The sequence below is a fragment of the Rhinatrema bivittatum genome, chromosome 8 (genome assembly GCF_901001135.1).
Source record: "Rhinatrema bivittatum chromosome 8, aRhiBiv1.1, whole genome shotgun sequence".
Taxonomy (NCBI): Eukaryota; Metazoa; Chordata; class Amphibia; order Gymnophiona; family Rhinatrematidae; genus Rhinatrema; species Rhinatrema bivittatum.
This window is the reverse complement of record NC_042622.1, coordinates 96,801,853-96,818,641: the sequence shown is the minus strand read 5'-3', so window position 1 is coordinate 96,818,641 and position 16,789 is coordinate 96,801,853. Positions and strand designations below refer to the sequence as shown.

The window sequence follows — 16,789 nt, the reverse complement described above, 5'->3', positions numbered from 1 at the left end:
AGGCTTTATACACCACTGACCATGTAGTGACAGCAGAGGGTATACAGGCCTTTTTGGATAAAGTACCCTTACCTTCTATTTCATCAGAGGCACGGGAGACACTAGGTTCTCCTATATCCACGGGCGAGATCCAAAATGCAATAAAATCTTTAAAACCCGGAAAGGCACCTGGGATAGATGGATATACACCATTATTTTATAAAATGTTTATGGGTGTATTAGTGGATCCCCTTATGAATATGTTTAATGCTCTACGGGAAGGGCAGTGCCTGCTCTACAATGGTAATACAGCAGGGATAACAATCCTTCCAAAACCGGGCAAAGATGAAATGTTGTGTGGGTCGTATCGCCCCACATCTTTGATCAATATAGATCTAAAACTATTGGCTAAGATCTCAGCTACTCGTTTACGGGGGGGGGTTATTCTTGACTTAGTTAAGGAGGATCAAGCCAGATTCATGCCGGGGAGATCTACCTCAGATAATGTTTGTAAAATCCTGGACCTCATATCTGTGGTGAAACAAGCAAATTCCCCATCTCTCCTTTTAACTATCGATGCAGAGAAGAAGTTTGATAGAGTTCATTGGACTTTTCTCTTTGCAGTGATGGAAAGGATGGCATTGGGCGGGTACTATTTGGACTGGGTAAAAGAGCTCTATAGAGAACCTCGGGCCTGTTTCAAGGTAAATGGGGGCTACACTGATACGTTCCCTATACGTAGGAGAACCAGGCAAGGATGCCCGCTCTCTCCGCTGCTTTTTGCACTGAGTGTGGAGCCCTTGGCTGAATGGTCAGGCTTAATAAAGATATCAGTGGGGGTGCAGGAGGCCGATATTCAATATAAAGTGTCTCTGTATGCAGACGATATCATATTTACGGTCACAAACCCCGAAGTATCTTTACAGGCACTGACGGCGGTTTTGAAACAATTTGGGGAGGTCTCTGGTTTTCGGGTAAATATGGACAAATCTGAGATATTGCCCTTGGGTATTACAGCTGCCCAACGGAATACTTTAGCTCAAAGCTTCCCATACCGTTGGACAAAAGGTCCTATCAGATATCTGGGTGTTAATTTAGTTGCAGACTACGGGAACCTTTTCAAGGTTAATTATGACCCCTTACTTCGTAATCTATGTCAGGACATGAAAAATGGGACAGATATAATGTATCATGGCTAGGTAGGATTGCAGTGGTAAAGATGAATCTTTTTCCTCGGATCAGTTATCTCTTTCAAGTTTTGCCATGCCTGATTTCAGACGTTTGGCTTACAGCCCTGCAAAGGAAATTCTTCTCCTATATTTGGAAAAAGGTGACCCCCAAGAGTAGCCCGTAGTGTTCTCTACAGGGTGCGCCATAAGGGTGGGCTTGGAGTCCCCAATATTAAAAAATATTATATTGCTTCGCAACTTCAGGCGGTAGTAGAATACCATATCCCCAGCTGTAGGAAACAATGGATGCATATTGAACAATTGAAGTCTGGGTGGGATTCTGTTGAGAACATATTTTGGGAACGGAAATGACCTGACATACGGGGGATGCATATACTGCCTTCTCTGCACTGCACTGTGACCTTATGGTATAATTGGAGGGAGCGGTTAACAGGGAAAAAAGGATGTTTCTATCTGGTTCAATTTCACTTTTTGAAGGATTTCCCTGCGGGTTGTGCATCCCGGACCTTTCAGGTTTGGGCAGGGAAAGGTTTATGTATGGTTTTTCATGTGTGGTCGGCGGGTTCCATGAAAACATTCCCAACAATACAAAGGGAATATGTTTGCCTCAGATGGACTTCCTGGCATATGGCCAATTGCGCCATTTCTTACACAGCTCTGCTGTTGTGGAGGATATTGGGAGGGGTGCATCCCTAATAGAGGGCTTTTGTGTTATGTCTAAGAAACCCCCCAAATTAATGTCTAAAATTTATAAATTGGAGGATGGGAGTTATAATGCTGCTCATCTTCGAGCATGGATCAGGGACATTGGGGGAGAATGGGAATCTGAACGGTGGGATATCTGTTTTATGGGGCTGGGGAGGCATTCGATGTCAGCTGGTATGATTGAGAATGAATACAAAATGCTTTATCGGTGGTACCTTTGTCCCCTGACATTGGCTAAGTGGTACCCCGGCTCTCGAGCACTTGCTGGAGGTGTGGCGCAGCTGAAGGATCATTTTTTCACATTTGGTGGACCTGCCCGGTAATACAGGCTTTCTGGCTTCATATCCAGGGGATGGCTAAGGAAATTTTGGGGGAAGAACCATCTTTACGCCCGGAATTCTGGCTATTGGGTTTATGGAAATAAGAAGAGGGATTAGGTAATGGGCAGCTACTTCGCTATCTAGCTATTGCTACTAGGATGGTAGTGGTGCAATGGTGAAAAAGGAAGGACTCGCCCCTCCCTGTGTCTCTGGTAGTTACAAAACTCCTGGGTATTAAGACTATGGAGAAAATAACTGCTTATCGAAGGGATACATTAACGAAATATGGGACAATATGTGCACCTTTTGACAAATGGTATCAGGCGTTTGGGAGACAGAAGGATCATGGGGATGGGGGGGGGGGTCTAGCGGGGTGGATAATCAACCCAACATGTGAGGCGCAATACTGGTTTTGTTCATTTCATTTATATGACTCAGTTGTTTCGTACCTACGAGAATTATTGCTGTATTACTCTGTTGTTCTTACTGTATTATACCAATTGGTGTATCGAATGTTTTGGGAGTAGGAAGGGGGGGGGGAGGGAGGAGGGAGGGTTGGGGTATGAAAAAATTTGGATAAAGGAAATGTCTTGGTAGAGACGGAGCTGTCAGAGACAATTGTTGGCTTGTTTGTTTTATTATATCCAAATAAAAGTTAAATTACAAAAAAAAAAAAGAATACAGAAACATCTAAGTTGTATTTGGTGTTGTAAGCAGAAGGCTCCTTTATTCTTACATTGGCATGAAGCTGGCCATGGGCTTCACGAACTGCAATTTGTAGTATTAGAAACGATCATGTGTCATGTCAGAGGGGGTGACCTAGATAAAGCGTTGCCATGCAAGGAACAATTGTATATTTTCAAATGGGATACAATCTCCCCTAGGGGCTTGAATAAGGAGATAGAGTGGGAGGTGTTCTATTAGACATCAGAAGTGTATTAAGTAATAGGAAAATCATTAGAGCTCTATCAAGCTTCTTCACTATAAGCCCCTTTTGCCCTGTATTAAGGATCACAAAAGACTATAAGCCCTTCCTATATTGTCCTTAAAAGGGATGTTTCTTAGGCTCCTGTTTACTAAGCATTTCTCATGCATCTGTGCATGCTGTCTTCTTTCAAGAAGTCAAGCTCTATAGAGTAGTCCCTTTAACACTTTAAGATAGTTGGGGAGGTTCTCTTTCAGGTCCTCCAGCTCCATAGAATAAATGAAGGTTCACTTTGAGGTCCTCATTAATAAAATGGATTAATTACCCCACATATTGACAGAAGTTAGTTGCCCTCTTATTAGTTGATGAGGCATTTAAATATGTGGGCGCCGCTTTAGTAGTTTAGAAGCATTTTTCACCATATTGGTATGGAGACATTTTCTTGCTGATTCTGTTGAATTATGGTGTATAAATGGTATTAGATATGAAAGGGGTTTTTTTTAGGGTTGATGATGTTTTTTATATTTATTTTATTATAGAGTATATACTATCTGCCTGATGCAAGCACTACTGGTGTGCCAAAAAGCTGAAGTGTCAGGTATCATCGAAGGACTATACGATGGGTATAAGTGTTTCATTGTGGGATACGTTTGGCAAAACTGCTCATCGGCAATAACTGTTTTGAACTTGGCACACTTGGAGAGAGTCAGTGTCATAAGCAATTGATCATTTAAGATTTTCCTTGAAGGAGTTTGCTCCATGGTGTGTTGCTACAACTATTATCCAGATTGTCCAGAAGGAATTACTCCACATTTAGTTACATCTTAGTGTGGACTCTTTTTAACAGTATTTTTTGAATTTTTGTATTTTTGGGCTCCATATTACACCTTTTGTTGAGGATGTTTTACCATTATTTTGGACATTTTGTTTCCCAAGTTAAGTCCACTTTTTTTAGATGAGTATATGTGTATGTGAGTGAGGTCAGTGAGAGTGATTTATAGCAAGGGGTTGATTGGGGGGGTTTCAGAATATGAGTCTTATTGGGTCTTTGATACAAATAACAATGTTTTAGACATCTTATTGATTAGAGATGCATTAGTGTGATTATATATATTATAGGTTTCGTAAGGAAATATGATTTATGTGAATCTGATAATCACTGAGGAAATAAAAGTTGCAGTTACAATATTTAACATTTAGTGTGGGGTAACAAATATGTTGCAATAGGTACTATTCTAAGTGAGGTGATATCATTGTTGATTTCATAGAACAGTCTAAGCGATCTTGCTGTGCGACACTAGTGAGGAAAATAGCATGCCTAGATGACATTTCAAATCTGATTTTCCAGTGAAAAAAAAGTACCCGCAGAAAAAGCCGATACAAGTCTTTGCAGGTACTTTTTCCCGGGCAATTTTCAAGAGGGAAAGCATGTGTATATATGAGAACTAGTGCAAAGCCCAAGGATAAAAGGACCTGTTGACTGTATTAATCCAGGCTCTTTTGAAAATTATCCTATAAATGATGGTTTGTATAAAAACAAAAAAAATATATCATGTATCATGGAAAGGGTAACTGAATTAAGAAATTGAGAACAAACATTTGTATAAAGTTTTTTTTTTTTTTAAATATCACAGCAGAGCAGAATGAATGTGTGTGCGTGCTTCTGAAGCATTAGATTTTGGTTCTGATGAAGTGAAATACAGTCAGTTGTTTACATACTACCTGGCACCAAGAAAGGAAGATGGGAACAGTGCGTAATTACTCCTAAATCTGACTCTTAAATTCAGGTACTCTAGAAGCCTAAAAGCTGTATAATGAAGCTCTAGCATCTGAACCTCAAATATCATGGATCAGCAGACAATCCAGGTGCATAAGAACATAAGATATGGTACACCGAGTCAGACCAAAGATCCATTGAGCCTAGTATCTTGTCTCAGACAATGGCCAATCCAGGTCACAAGTACCCAGCAGGTATACAAGAACAGATACATTTCTTGTTACTCCCTCCCAGGGATAAGTGGTGCCTTTCACAAATCTACTTGGCTAATAATGGTTTATGGACTTTTTCTGCAGGAACTCAAGTTTTTTGTATCCTGGAAACACTGAGTCTAGTGCAGTATCCATAAACACATTCATAAATATAGAAAAACATAGGAAATCCTTCTATGCAATGTTCTTACAGTAGATACACTTGAAAGGCAAAATTACTATTTACCTGATAATTTCCTTTTCTTTAATAAGGGCAGGTGGATCGAGAACCAGTGAGTTATGCACCTCTACCAGCAGATGGGGACAGAGCAAAGCTAACATCACAGTGTGTATATATATATATATATATATGTGTATGTGTATATGTGTGTGTGTGTGTGTGTGTGTGTGTGTGTGTGTATATATAATATAATATATCTCTCTATCTATATTCCTGCAGTGACAGCAACTAGCCAGTATTCTCTGTAAAAGCCAACTGTGCACAAACTAACAACAAAACTTGATTATTAACAGATAACCATTCTAGCACCCAGCCAACAGGAAAAAAACACTGAGCTCAGCCAAATAGGTTAATAAAAATAGACTAGGGACTGGAATAATACCAGTAACCCCTGGAACACGCGGCCATGCAGGAGAAACATCCGGCAGGCAAGAGCAGGAAGGTGGATCTACCTGTCCTTATTAAAGAAAAGGAAATTTATCAGGTAACTAGTAATTTCTCCTCTCTTACATTACAGACAGATGAATCCAGAACCAATAGGACGTACCACAGCTACTGCCGAACAGGGTGGGAGGCTGCCCACGGTCCGATCAACATCACAGGCGCAAAGGTAGTATCCAACAGGGCCTGCACATCTAGGCAGTAATGCCTGAAAAAGGTGTGTAAGGAGCATGTCGCAGCTTGGCAAATGTCGATGGGAAAACAATAATCTAATCTCCGCCCATGACAATGCCCGAGACCTAAGCTGACTATTGAACGGCTGCTCAGCATCCACATATGCGGCTCTGACTACCTCCTTAATCCAGCAGGCTATTGCAGCCCATGATGGTGGGCTCGCCCTGTTTACTTTCCCCATGGAGAACAGGTGATCTGTCTTCCTGAGAGATTTAGAAACCTCCAAATACCTCAAGATATGCCTCTTGACATCCAAGGGCTATAACAGGCAATATTTTTCCACATCTCTTTCCCTGTGCAGAGACGGGAGAGAAGTTGACTGATTCAAGTGAAAATCAGAGACTACTTTTGGCAAAAACGAAGGAACAGTACGCAGCTGTATCGCCCCCAAAGTCCGCAAGGGTGGATGAAGTTGCTTCACTCCTTTTAAGAAATGAGCCACATCTGGATGAGCTGACAAGAGTCCACCATTCACCTGACCTCAAAACTGGAAAGAGCTGCCACCTGTACCATTAATGAATTAAGGGCCAACCCTTTACTCAATCCATCCTGCAAAAATTCCAAAATGAGCAGAATCTTAACTGAACAAGAAAGAACCTCTCGATCTTCACACCAAGCCTCAAACACTCACCAAACCCAGACATAGGCTAAGGAAATGGAAAACACTCACTCGTAGCAAGGTGGCAATCAATCACCACAGCAGAATATCCATGCTTTAACAACCCAGCTCTCTTAAGGGCCATACCGTAAGACAAAAATAGAGTTGAATCTTTGTGAAGAACAGGCCCCTTCCACAGCAGATTCCTGTGAGCTGAAACCGGAGGGGAGAGTCCATCATGAGCCTTCACAAATCTGCATACCACAGTTATCTAGGCCAATCTGATGCTACCAGAAGCACCATCCCTGTGTGACTCTCAAGCCTCCAAATCATTCTGCCCAATCTGGACCATGGGGGAAAGGCATATAGTAGCTTGCCCTCTGGCCTCTCCTGCAAGAGGGCATTGTTGCCCAAGGACTTTTGATCTCTCCTGCCACTGAAGAAGTGAGGAACCTTCGCATTGTGAGAAGTCACCAGCAGGTCCAGATATGGAAGACCCCAGTGATCCATTACGAGCTGGAACGCCTTGTTTGGCAATTCCCATTCTCCTGGTTCCAGACTGTCTGCTGAGAAGTTGGACTCTTTCATTATCTTTTCCTGCAATGTACGAGGCTGAGATTTCCTAAAGATGCACTTCCACCCATTCCATAAGTTGGGCTATTTCCTGCAACACTTGATGGCTCTTGGTTCCTCCCTGCCAACTGATGTAAGTCACTGTTGTTGCATTGTCCAACATTATCCAGACTGCTCAACCTTGCAATCAGTCACCAAAATCGCAAGCATGACATCCAGACAACACGAGTTTCTAGCTGATTGATGGTCCAGAGACACTCTTCTGTACTCCAGCAACCTTGCCCTGTCAGCTCCTGACAGTGAGCTCCCCAACCCTGAAATATTGTGAGTACTAGGCAGTCTGGTGATTTTAAGGAAACCCTCTTTCTCGGATAATCCACTTGCAACTACCACTGCAGGTGTATACAGTTCTCCATCGGTAGATGGAGCCAAATCAAATAGCCCTGAGACTGTGTTCCAATGAGACAGCAGAATGCCCTGAAGAGGGCACAAATGCGCCTTTGCCCAAGGCACCAACTCCAGTGATGCCGCAGAGTACTTATAGATAAGACCACACTGTTGGATGTATTGTGTTCATGAACAGATTCACCTTGAGCCATCAGCTTCTGAATGAGGACCTCCGGCAGGAACACCCTGCCCTGCTTTACGTCGAACCGAACATAGAGATACTCCAGTGACTGTGATGGCTGAAGATTGCTCTTGGTCAGGTTCACCACCCAACCTAGCTCCTGCAACAAGATCACCTTGTGCGAGACCCAAAGGCTCTCTTCCAGACTCCTGGCCCGAATCAGCCAGTCGTCCAAGTACAGGTGTACCAGAATCCCAATCTTTCTCAGCTCTGCTGCCACCACCACCTTGGAAAGAGTTCCGGGAGTGATGGCCAAACGAAAAGGCAGTGCTCGAAACAGATGCCCCAAAACTGCAAAACGCAAAAGTTATTGCTGCTCTAGCTGGATGGGAATATGAAGGTATGCTCTCAGACAAGTCCAGAGACATCAAAACTCCCCCCAACTGTTCTGCCATTATCATTGAGCATAAAGTTTCCATGCAAAACCAAGTCACCGGTAAATGACGGTTGACCCCCCTTGAGATCTAGAATAGGGCAAAAAGAGCCCTCCTTCTCCATTTGAAAGAAATTAGTAGAACTAGGGTCACGAAATATCTGAAGTGATCTCAGCCCATCTCATATAAAAACAAGAGAGGCTACCCTCCTATCTCCTGTTCTGGGGGGGTGGGGGAGTCAGCACACCTTCACTGGGAGGCTCGGTGGGCTCCACTACACGAGTTTGCTCCCCGTCTGGGCTGAAAGGACCGAGACCTACCCAAAGGTTGAGTCCTCTGAAAGACTGCTCCTCTGTAGGGTCAAAAATGTCTGAGCTCCCTAGTAAGACCTCTCGTGCTGGAGGAGCATGGCATCCGTTTCTTATCCTCTGGTAAAAGAGGAACCTGGGACTCACCCCACGAATTGGCCATTTTCTCCAGCTCACTCCCAAACAAGAGCAAGCCTTTAAAGGGCAACTTCGTAAGGTTAGACTTCAATGTTGTATCAGCCGACCTATTTCTCAGGGATAGCTGACACCTGGCCGCTATTATCAAAGCCACTCCACTGGCCAAACTGCGAAACAAATTGCAGCCCTCATCTGCTAAAAAGGCGGCAGCTGGTTCCATCACTGCCCTAGAATTCACAGCAGATTCATCGCCCTCCTGATAGGGAAGTAAACAAGAGCGAGCCACCAGGGAACAACAAGAAGCTATCTGCAAATTCATTGCCATTACTTCAAAAGCCTGCTTAAGGATAATCTCAATTCTCCTATCCTGTGCATCCTTCAAGGCCACTTCCCCTTCTACGGGGATAATCGTCCGCTTGGTAATGGCACACACAATTGCATACACCTTCGGAAATCACACTTGCTCTCTCGCAGCTGGATCTAGGGGGTAGTCTTTCCAAGGTTCGATCCCCTTTAAAATTAGCTTCTGGGGCACCCCATTCAAGATTAATCAATTCTCAAATGGCCTCCATAATAGAGAAGAAACAAGAGGCTTTATGCAAAGAAATCAAAATAGGATCTTTCTTTGGCTCAGACATGGATTCAGCCCCCAGTACTCCAAGCATCTTTAATGTTTGGGAAATCAAAGCTGGCAACTCATCTCTATGAAAGAAACACAACATTGTTCTAAACGGCTCCAATCCCAGAGGAATTTCCCATCCCACAAGGAGTAAGGATCGGCTTCATCATCTGTAACATCTGGGTCCCTATCGGGGAGACCCGCACAGATCTAGGCATATTCAGATGCTTTCCCACAGCACCAGGCATGTGGGAAACTGCAGCCTGCAATCCTGACCTGTTAAGATTGGCCGGGGCTGAGGACTGCACCTGAAGAAAAGACTGCAGTCATTGAAAAAATATTCTACTCAAGAAAAGGCAGAGGGATCCATGCTGAAACCAGAGGGCATGGGACCAGCACCCACTGAACTACACCTTCTCCCACTGACAAAGCAGTTAGGGGAGTCCCAAGATCAGGCAGCTCTTTTTCCATTCCCACACCAGGGAATGGAAAGTCAGATGGAGGCAATTCTCCCTGAGCCACGAAACAGCACTGACAAGTTAGAGGGAACGCAGGCTGGGATGCCCGAATATGACAAGCAACACAAAGGGCATGTTGCTTAGGCTTCTTTACTATGGGCGCCAGTCTTGTCAATATGTCCCAACAGGTGTCTGATAAGAGTGCATCCCTCTCTGTTCCCGCTGCAAAAACTAGGCACCCAAAATTTAGTTATCCAAAAATTAGGCACTCAACACTGTGCCTTGAGAAGCGCACAAACTGAGCTCCCACTGGGATGCTTCAGATAGAGTGCGAAAATAAGTGCGTGCGAGCACTCATAACTGAATGCTCTAGTAGGTGCTCCTATGCAGACAACCAGGCGCCCAACTAGGAACACAACTTGGACACCCAGCCGACACACAGCTGGGCACATAAGCATGAACCGATGCAACTAAGGAGGACAGACTTATGTGCAGGAAAACGTGTGAAAATGGTGCTGCAGCCTACTACATGATGAACAGGACAAGCCTGAAAGCAGGGCCTAACCAAAAAGGCTGCTCAAATTGCCAGGCTACCCACATCCTCTAAGCTCCCCAGAGGCAGGAATGAATGTCAGATCGGTGAGCCGAGCAAGACTGGAAGGGGAGAGGAATCCCTATAAACTCCCTTCTCTCTCTCTTTTTTTAGTTACTCTCAGCCCGTCTCAGTTGAGTACAAGATCTGTCCCCGGCTGCGGAGGAGAGGGTAAGGGGCCTTCCACTGCCGCGCTCAGCTTCCTGCACCCGCTTGCCTTTCAGCTGCTAAGTCCACGCTGGCTGAAAAACCAGCTACCAGACCAAAGCACTTATCCTAGGGAAGGATAGAAAGGTATCACCTCAGAAATTCTCAATTGAGGGAGGGACCATAAGGTATCACCACAGGAGAGCTGGGCGAATAAATCTCCTCCTCTGAAAAGGTTTTTAAGAAATCCCCAGTAGGGGAATGCACATCCACTATCTGCTGGAGATGGAGAATACTGGCAGGTTGATGTCACTGCAGGGGTATATATACTGTGATGTCAGCTTTGCTATGTCACCATCTGCTGGTAGAGGTATATAACCCACTGGTTCTGGATCCACCTGTCCATATGCTAAGAAATTATTCATTTTAAACTTAAGTTTCAGGCTGGTTTGAGGGCCCTGTAGTTAGCACCACTTGCTGCATGGAACCAAGAACCGGAGGAAAGCAGGAGGCAGGACTGGAACAAAGCGTGTCATGGATGCAACCTGCCATAACTGCTCACTGCCCCATGCACAACACAGAATAGAGCTTTTCCCGTTGCTTAGAGCAAATACAGGCAAGATAACCGAGCTACTGCTGCTTAGCAATAGGGAGGTCTCCTTTAGATCAACTCTAGAACAGGGTCTCTATCCAGTGGGCACGTTTTCTCAGACTATTGTAAAATCCAGCATACAGATTCTTGATAGCAGCCTGGATGCCTGTCTATTAGGACAAAGGGATATCACCTAGTGGCTGCAATTATTAATAGTTGACAGGGGTCGCACATACATCTATTTACCTTTGTAGTTTTCTCCCGAGGTGAATTCTTTTTGTAAGTGCTTTGAAGAACTGTGGGAGAGAAAAACACCACTATTCACTGAAACAAATTCAAAATACGATTTGCTGCAACAGAAGAGAGTATTTCCCTTGTCTCAGACAGCACGTACAACACAAACCTTCAAAGTCTGGTCAACAACAAACATTCAAAACCATCTGAGTTTATCTTCTTTAATGCAAATTTCTCATCTTATGCATTTGTATGAGAAAAGAAAAAATACAAACAAATATTCCCAAGACACAAAGCAAAGGCTTAAGTCATCTTGTAAGTTCAGGATTTAGTAGCTAATTCTGTGAATCTGTTTCTTCAAAGCCATAAACACAACTTACATTAGATGGCTGAAGACAGGACCAGTGTACTCTCTAAAGTTCATGTGGGCTCTAGGTTGGGTCAATAAACAAACATCACCAGGAATCTCCAGGCTATTAGTGCACGTCCCATATTAAATTAAAAAAAAACAAAAAACAAAACACTTTCCCACTTCTGCCTTTGGGTGGTCAAATTCTTAAGTTTTTTGCCTCAAAAATCAGCCATTGTATTTTACATGTACTTTGAACAAAAAGGGGAGCATCTTTTATACAGTCACACCCTCAATTTTTTATTAAATAACTGCCACTGAGGTCACACTTCAGCTATTGGTAATTTGGGGGGCGGGGAGGGTGCATGAGAATGGGGCTCGGATCAGGTTTCCGATGACAATCAGAATGAACCTAGATACATTATCGTGACGATAAAGTAGAATAAAAATTTCCAAAACTCAAATTCCTGACATTTTGCTTCAGAAATTTCACTATCAGAACAAAAAAAAAAAAAAAGAAGAAAATGTTAATGTTTATTCTAATACCTAACTAAACTAAATATTTAAAAAACACATTAGCATTTATATTGATCTATCATGCCACTGCTGCATGAAGTTGCTGCCCTCCTGTTAGAAAATCAAGCCTGGCATTGTGAGAACGCACTTTGTCTGTTCCTTCTTGTATTCAAGGTCCCCGACGTCCTTTTACCTCAGCGATTCCTGAGGGCCCCCCTATTAGCTTTTCTGTTTGTTGAAATTAAAATCTATCGGGTCGATTTTAAAACCCGCGGGCGTCCCATATTCATTTGCGGGCGCCCCGCAACTCGCGCACGTGGGGAGGGGATGTTTAAATTACGTAGAACAACGTGATCATCCTTTATTCCAGTTCCCTCCAATTAAGGAGCGGATTGGGAGGGAACTTCCCTATAACCCTCTACCTAACCTTCCTCCCCCCCTTTCCCCTCTCCACCCTTCTTTATTTTTTGTCTTGAAAACTTACCTACTCTGATGAGCAGAAGTTAGTTACGTGCACCGGCCTGCTGCGGGCCACACGCTTCCCCGGGATAATGTCGATTGGCTGTTCCAGGGAATGTACAAATAACGCTTGATTATTTCAGATCCTGTGTGTTTCTTTGCTTGAACACACTTGCTGGTCTTGGCAATTAATCTTTTGCATGCAGCTAACTTTCAATTAAAGAGATAACAGGCTTAATTAACGTTCCTCAACAAGTACCTTGCAGTCATACACTAAATGAAACACAGTACTTTCCACTGACTGAAAATAAATTTGCCTTAGGGCAGGGGTGGACAAATAAGAACATAAGAAATTGCCATGCTGGGTCAGACCAAGGGTCCATCAAGCCCAGCATTCTGTTTCCAACAGAGGCCAAACCAGGCCACAAGAACCTGGCAATTACCCAAACACTAAGAAGATCCCATGCTACTGATGCAATTAATAGCAGTGGCTATTCCCTAAGTAAACTTGATTATTAGCTGTTAATGGGACTTCTCCTCCAAGAACTTATCCAAACCATTTTTGAACCCAGCTACACTAACAACATCCTCTGGCAACAAATTCCAGAGCTTTATTGTGCGTTGAGTGAAAAAGAATTTTCTCTGATTAGTCTGGAATAACTAATCGGAGAATAACTTCATGGAATAACTTCATGGAATACCCCCTAGTTCTTCTATTATTCGAAAGTGTAAATAACCAAGTCACATCTACTTGTTCAAGACCTCTCATGATCTTAAAGACCTCTATCATATCCCCCCTCAGCCGTCTCTTCTCCAAGCTGAACAGCCCTAACCTCTTCAGCCTTTCCTCATAGGGGAGCTGTTCATCCCCTTTTATCATTTTGGTTGCCCTTCTCTTTACCTTCTCCATCGCAACTATATCTTTTTTGAGATGCAGCGACCAGAATTGTACAGAGTATTCAAGGTGCAGTCTCACCATGGAGTGATATAGAGGCATTATGACATTTTTCCGTTTTATTAACTTTATTAATTTTAAATATTTAGAAACTTGTGTCCAATATTCTTTACAGCTTTTGCTGGAGTATGACTTACACTGACATAAATGTACATCCGCCTTTATTCAACTTATGAGACTGATCTAACAAGCCACCAATAGCTTTGCAAACAATTTTACGTGCATTAAAACTGCAAACAGCACATACAATCGTGTCTGGAAATCTTCTGTGTTATTTGCCATTTTAAAAAAACACGTAATTTTGAATTTGGTGAAACAGTTTGGCATTTTAGCAATCAGCTGAGAAAAAAATCATATAAATCAATTCATTAATGATTCAGCTTTAGCAAAATTGTACATGGAAAACTCATGCAAAGCAATATTGTAGACCTTTATTTCAAAATACATACTGCAAATCTCAAAAGTACTGACTCATTTCTGTGGAGCTGACCGCACAACAGTACATCAAGTTCTATGACAAAACTTTCAACATTATGTACTTAAGTTCCACAGCACTAGAAAAACAAGCACTTATGTAGATAAGATAACATCTTTTCTGCATCTGAATTCACATGTGAGTATTTTACCTATGCTGCAGAATTAGCATGTGTTGCTTACCTGTAACAGGTGTTCTCACAGAACAGCAGATGTTAGTCCTCACATATGGGTGACATCAGTGGACGGAACCCTGCTATGGAAAAACTTTTCTGTCAAGTTTCTATAAAGCTTTGACTGATGCTGGCACACTGAGTGCACTCGAGCAGGCTCAGCTTGCAATTATCCCTCTGACCACAGGTGGTCCTCCCCCCTCAGTCTCGTCTTATAGCAAAAAGCGCAAGCGAAACTAAAATAATAAAACGTATGTAGACCCAGCTCCACGGGGGGTGGCGGGTGGGTTTCGTGAGGACTAACATCCTGCTGTCCTGCGAGAACACCTGTTACAGGTAAGCAACATTTGCTTTCTCACAGGACAAGCAGGATGGTAGTCCTCACATATGGGTGAGAAACAGAGCTGAGGATGCGCAAGAATATACCCAATGCACCCAAGACATGTAAAAAAGCGCAACGTCGGGGGTGGAATTTGGTAAGGAGGGCATCCTGAAACCTTTAACGGGTTGGTGGAAGGATGTTGGGTAGTGAAACAGAACAGAAGAGGAGTAGACGGACTGACCAAACATGGAAGCATGCCGGCCAGTCTTATCTAAGGGATAATGGGCTGCAAAGGGATGGAGAGAGCTCCAGGTCGCAGCTTTATAAATATGTACAAACGGCACCGGCCGAAGGTGAGGTATTGAGGCTGGTACGGCCCTAACAGAGTGTGGTTACACACGGTGTTGTAGTGAAATGCCTACTTGTTAGTAGGAAAGAGAGATACAAACCGTCAATTAGGAGGAATAGGTCTATTCGCCCACTGGAACTCGCAGCTTGGCTTTTGCCACAGGAGGAAAGAGTTAGGTGTAATTCCTATGGAGTGTAGTGCGGTCTGGATAGAATGCAAGTGCACGTTTACAGTCCAAGGTGTGAAAAACCCTCTCGCTCTGGGAGAGAGAGGTGTTGGGAAAGTGGGCAGAGTATATTCTGAGTAAGGTGAGATGCTGCCTCTACTTTAAGAATGATATGTAGTTGAGAATGTAAAACCACTCGATCATGGCGGAATGGAGGGTCGGGTGAGTATGTAAAAGGTGTGGAATTCACTGACCCTGTTGGCAGAACTGATGACTACGAGGGAAAGAGTTTCCCATTGCAGACTGTTACGTGAGAGGAATGGCAAGGCTCGAACGGGGAACGCATGAGTCTTGTAAGCACTAATATATATATATATATATATATATATATATATATATATATATATATATATATATATATATATATATATATATATATACCCCATTCCGTAACCAGTAAAATAGAGGCGGCTTAATCAGTGGATAACCCATGGTAAGCTGACTCGGAAGGGGTTGAAGCGTTAATCGGGTATCCCATTCCCAAGTGGTACGCCAATTGGAATCGAGGCGTACCCATGTAGAGGATGTCTGGGGAGCAGAAGCTGAGGGAGTAAGAGAAAAGAGTGGTGTAGAAATAAAGGGGGTAAAACCCCTTTCTTTTTTTATGCGACATGTGGTAAATCATGCCATTTTGAATGGTAAGATTTATGTGTAAAAGCTTTTTGAGACGCTACCAGTACCTGAGAACATCAGTGAGTTTATGATATGAGACTGCCTTGTGAGAAGGTGAATTGGCTACTGGTATGATAGATTGAAAAGTATGGGAAAGCATACTGGTCTCAGCCAGGGCGTGGGTCTGAGAACAGTGAACCCCGTCCCGGTGCAGCATAAAAAGGGTGCTGGCTATGAAAGGCATCGAAAGAGACACATATAAGAGGCCTTTGTTGCAGCAAAGGCATCATGGGAACGCACTTGGTGTGGTTTGATTCAGACACAGAGGGTTAGTTCGGTTGACCTCAGTGGTAGAAGATTTTTCTCGATACACATATAATCCAAGACCATCCGGGAGGATGGAACTTATGTGGAGAAGGTCTGCTAGTGCATTCAGTAAATCTGTTAGATAAGCGGCCCGGGGATGCAATGGAGTGAGCAAGGGCCAAGAGTAGAGCTGCACAGCTTCCTAGCAGAGCAGCTAAGAGGTTGTGCGTGCTTGTGTGTTGGAAATACCACAATGTCACTATTCTGTCTGTCTGTATGCACAAAGGTTTGCTGCATAGGCAGTATTGTAAGGCATAAAGGCATAACTCATGGCTCAAAGCTCCAGGAAGTTAATGTGAAAGTCTGCATGGAGCGGAGAAGACGCATATTGGGTTGAGAAGATGTTAAGTTCGAACTCTGCAACCCTGAGTAAATGCGAGCATGAGCAGAACCAGTCTAGGTTTTGGCTCTAGATCTGCAATATGGATCAGAGACGATAGAGGTTGAACAGCTTAGGTCCACTGAATCTTACTTATAGCAAAAACAATTTTTTTTTTACCCCATGAGTAAATGCATGGTGAAAAAATACCATGGCCCAACAATGAAAGAATTGAGGGCTCAGGTTATGGGGTATGCGCGCAGAGACGTATAAGAATTTGTCAGAATGTCTGCGCGGTTGTTGGACAGGAAGGTTGTTGTGACTGTGGTATCCAGAAGTGTGCTATATGGGATTTATGGTAGTGAACAGCGATCCAGCTAGTAGATTTATAGTGAGTCATGAAGA

At 43.4% G+C, this 16,789-nt stretch overlaps 1 protein-coding gene across 1 annotated transcript in view; it reads right to left on the bottom strand.

The window, feature by feature from the left end:
- QSOX2 (quiescin sulfhydryl oxidase 2) overlaps nt 1–16,789 on the bottom strand; it is a 245,999-nt gene that overhangs the window by 148,561 nt on the left and 80,649 nt on the right. Inside the window, 2 exon segments of the mRNA XM_029611684.1 lie at nt 11,277–11,307; nt 11,309–11,326. Coding sequence (XP_029467544.1) covers nt 11,277–11,307; nt 11,309–11,326 — 49 coding nt within the window.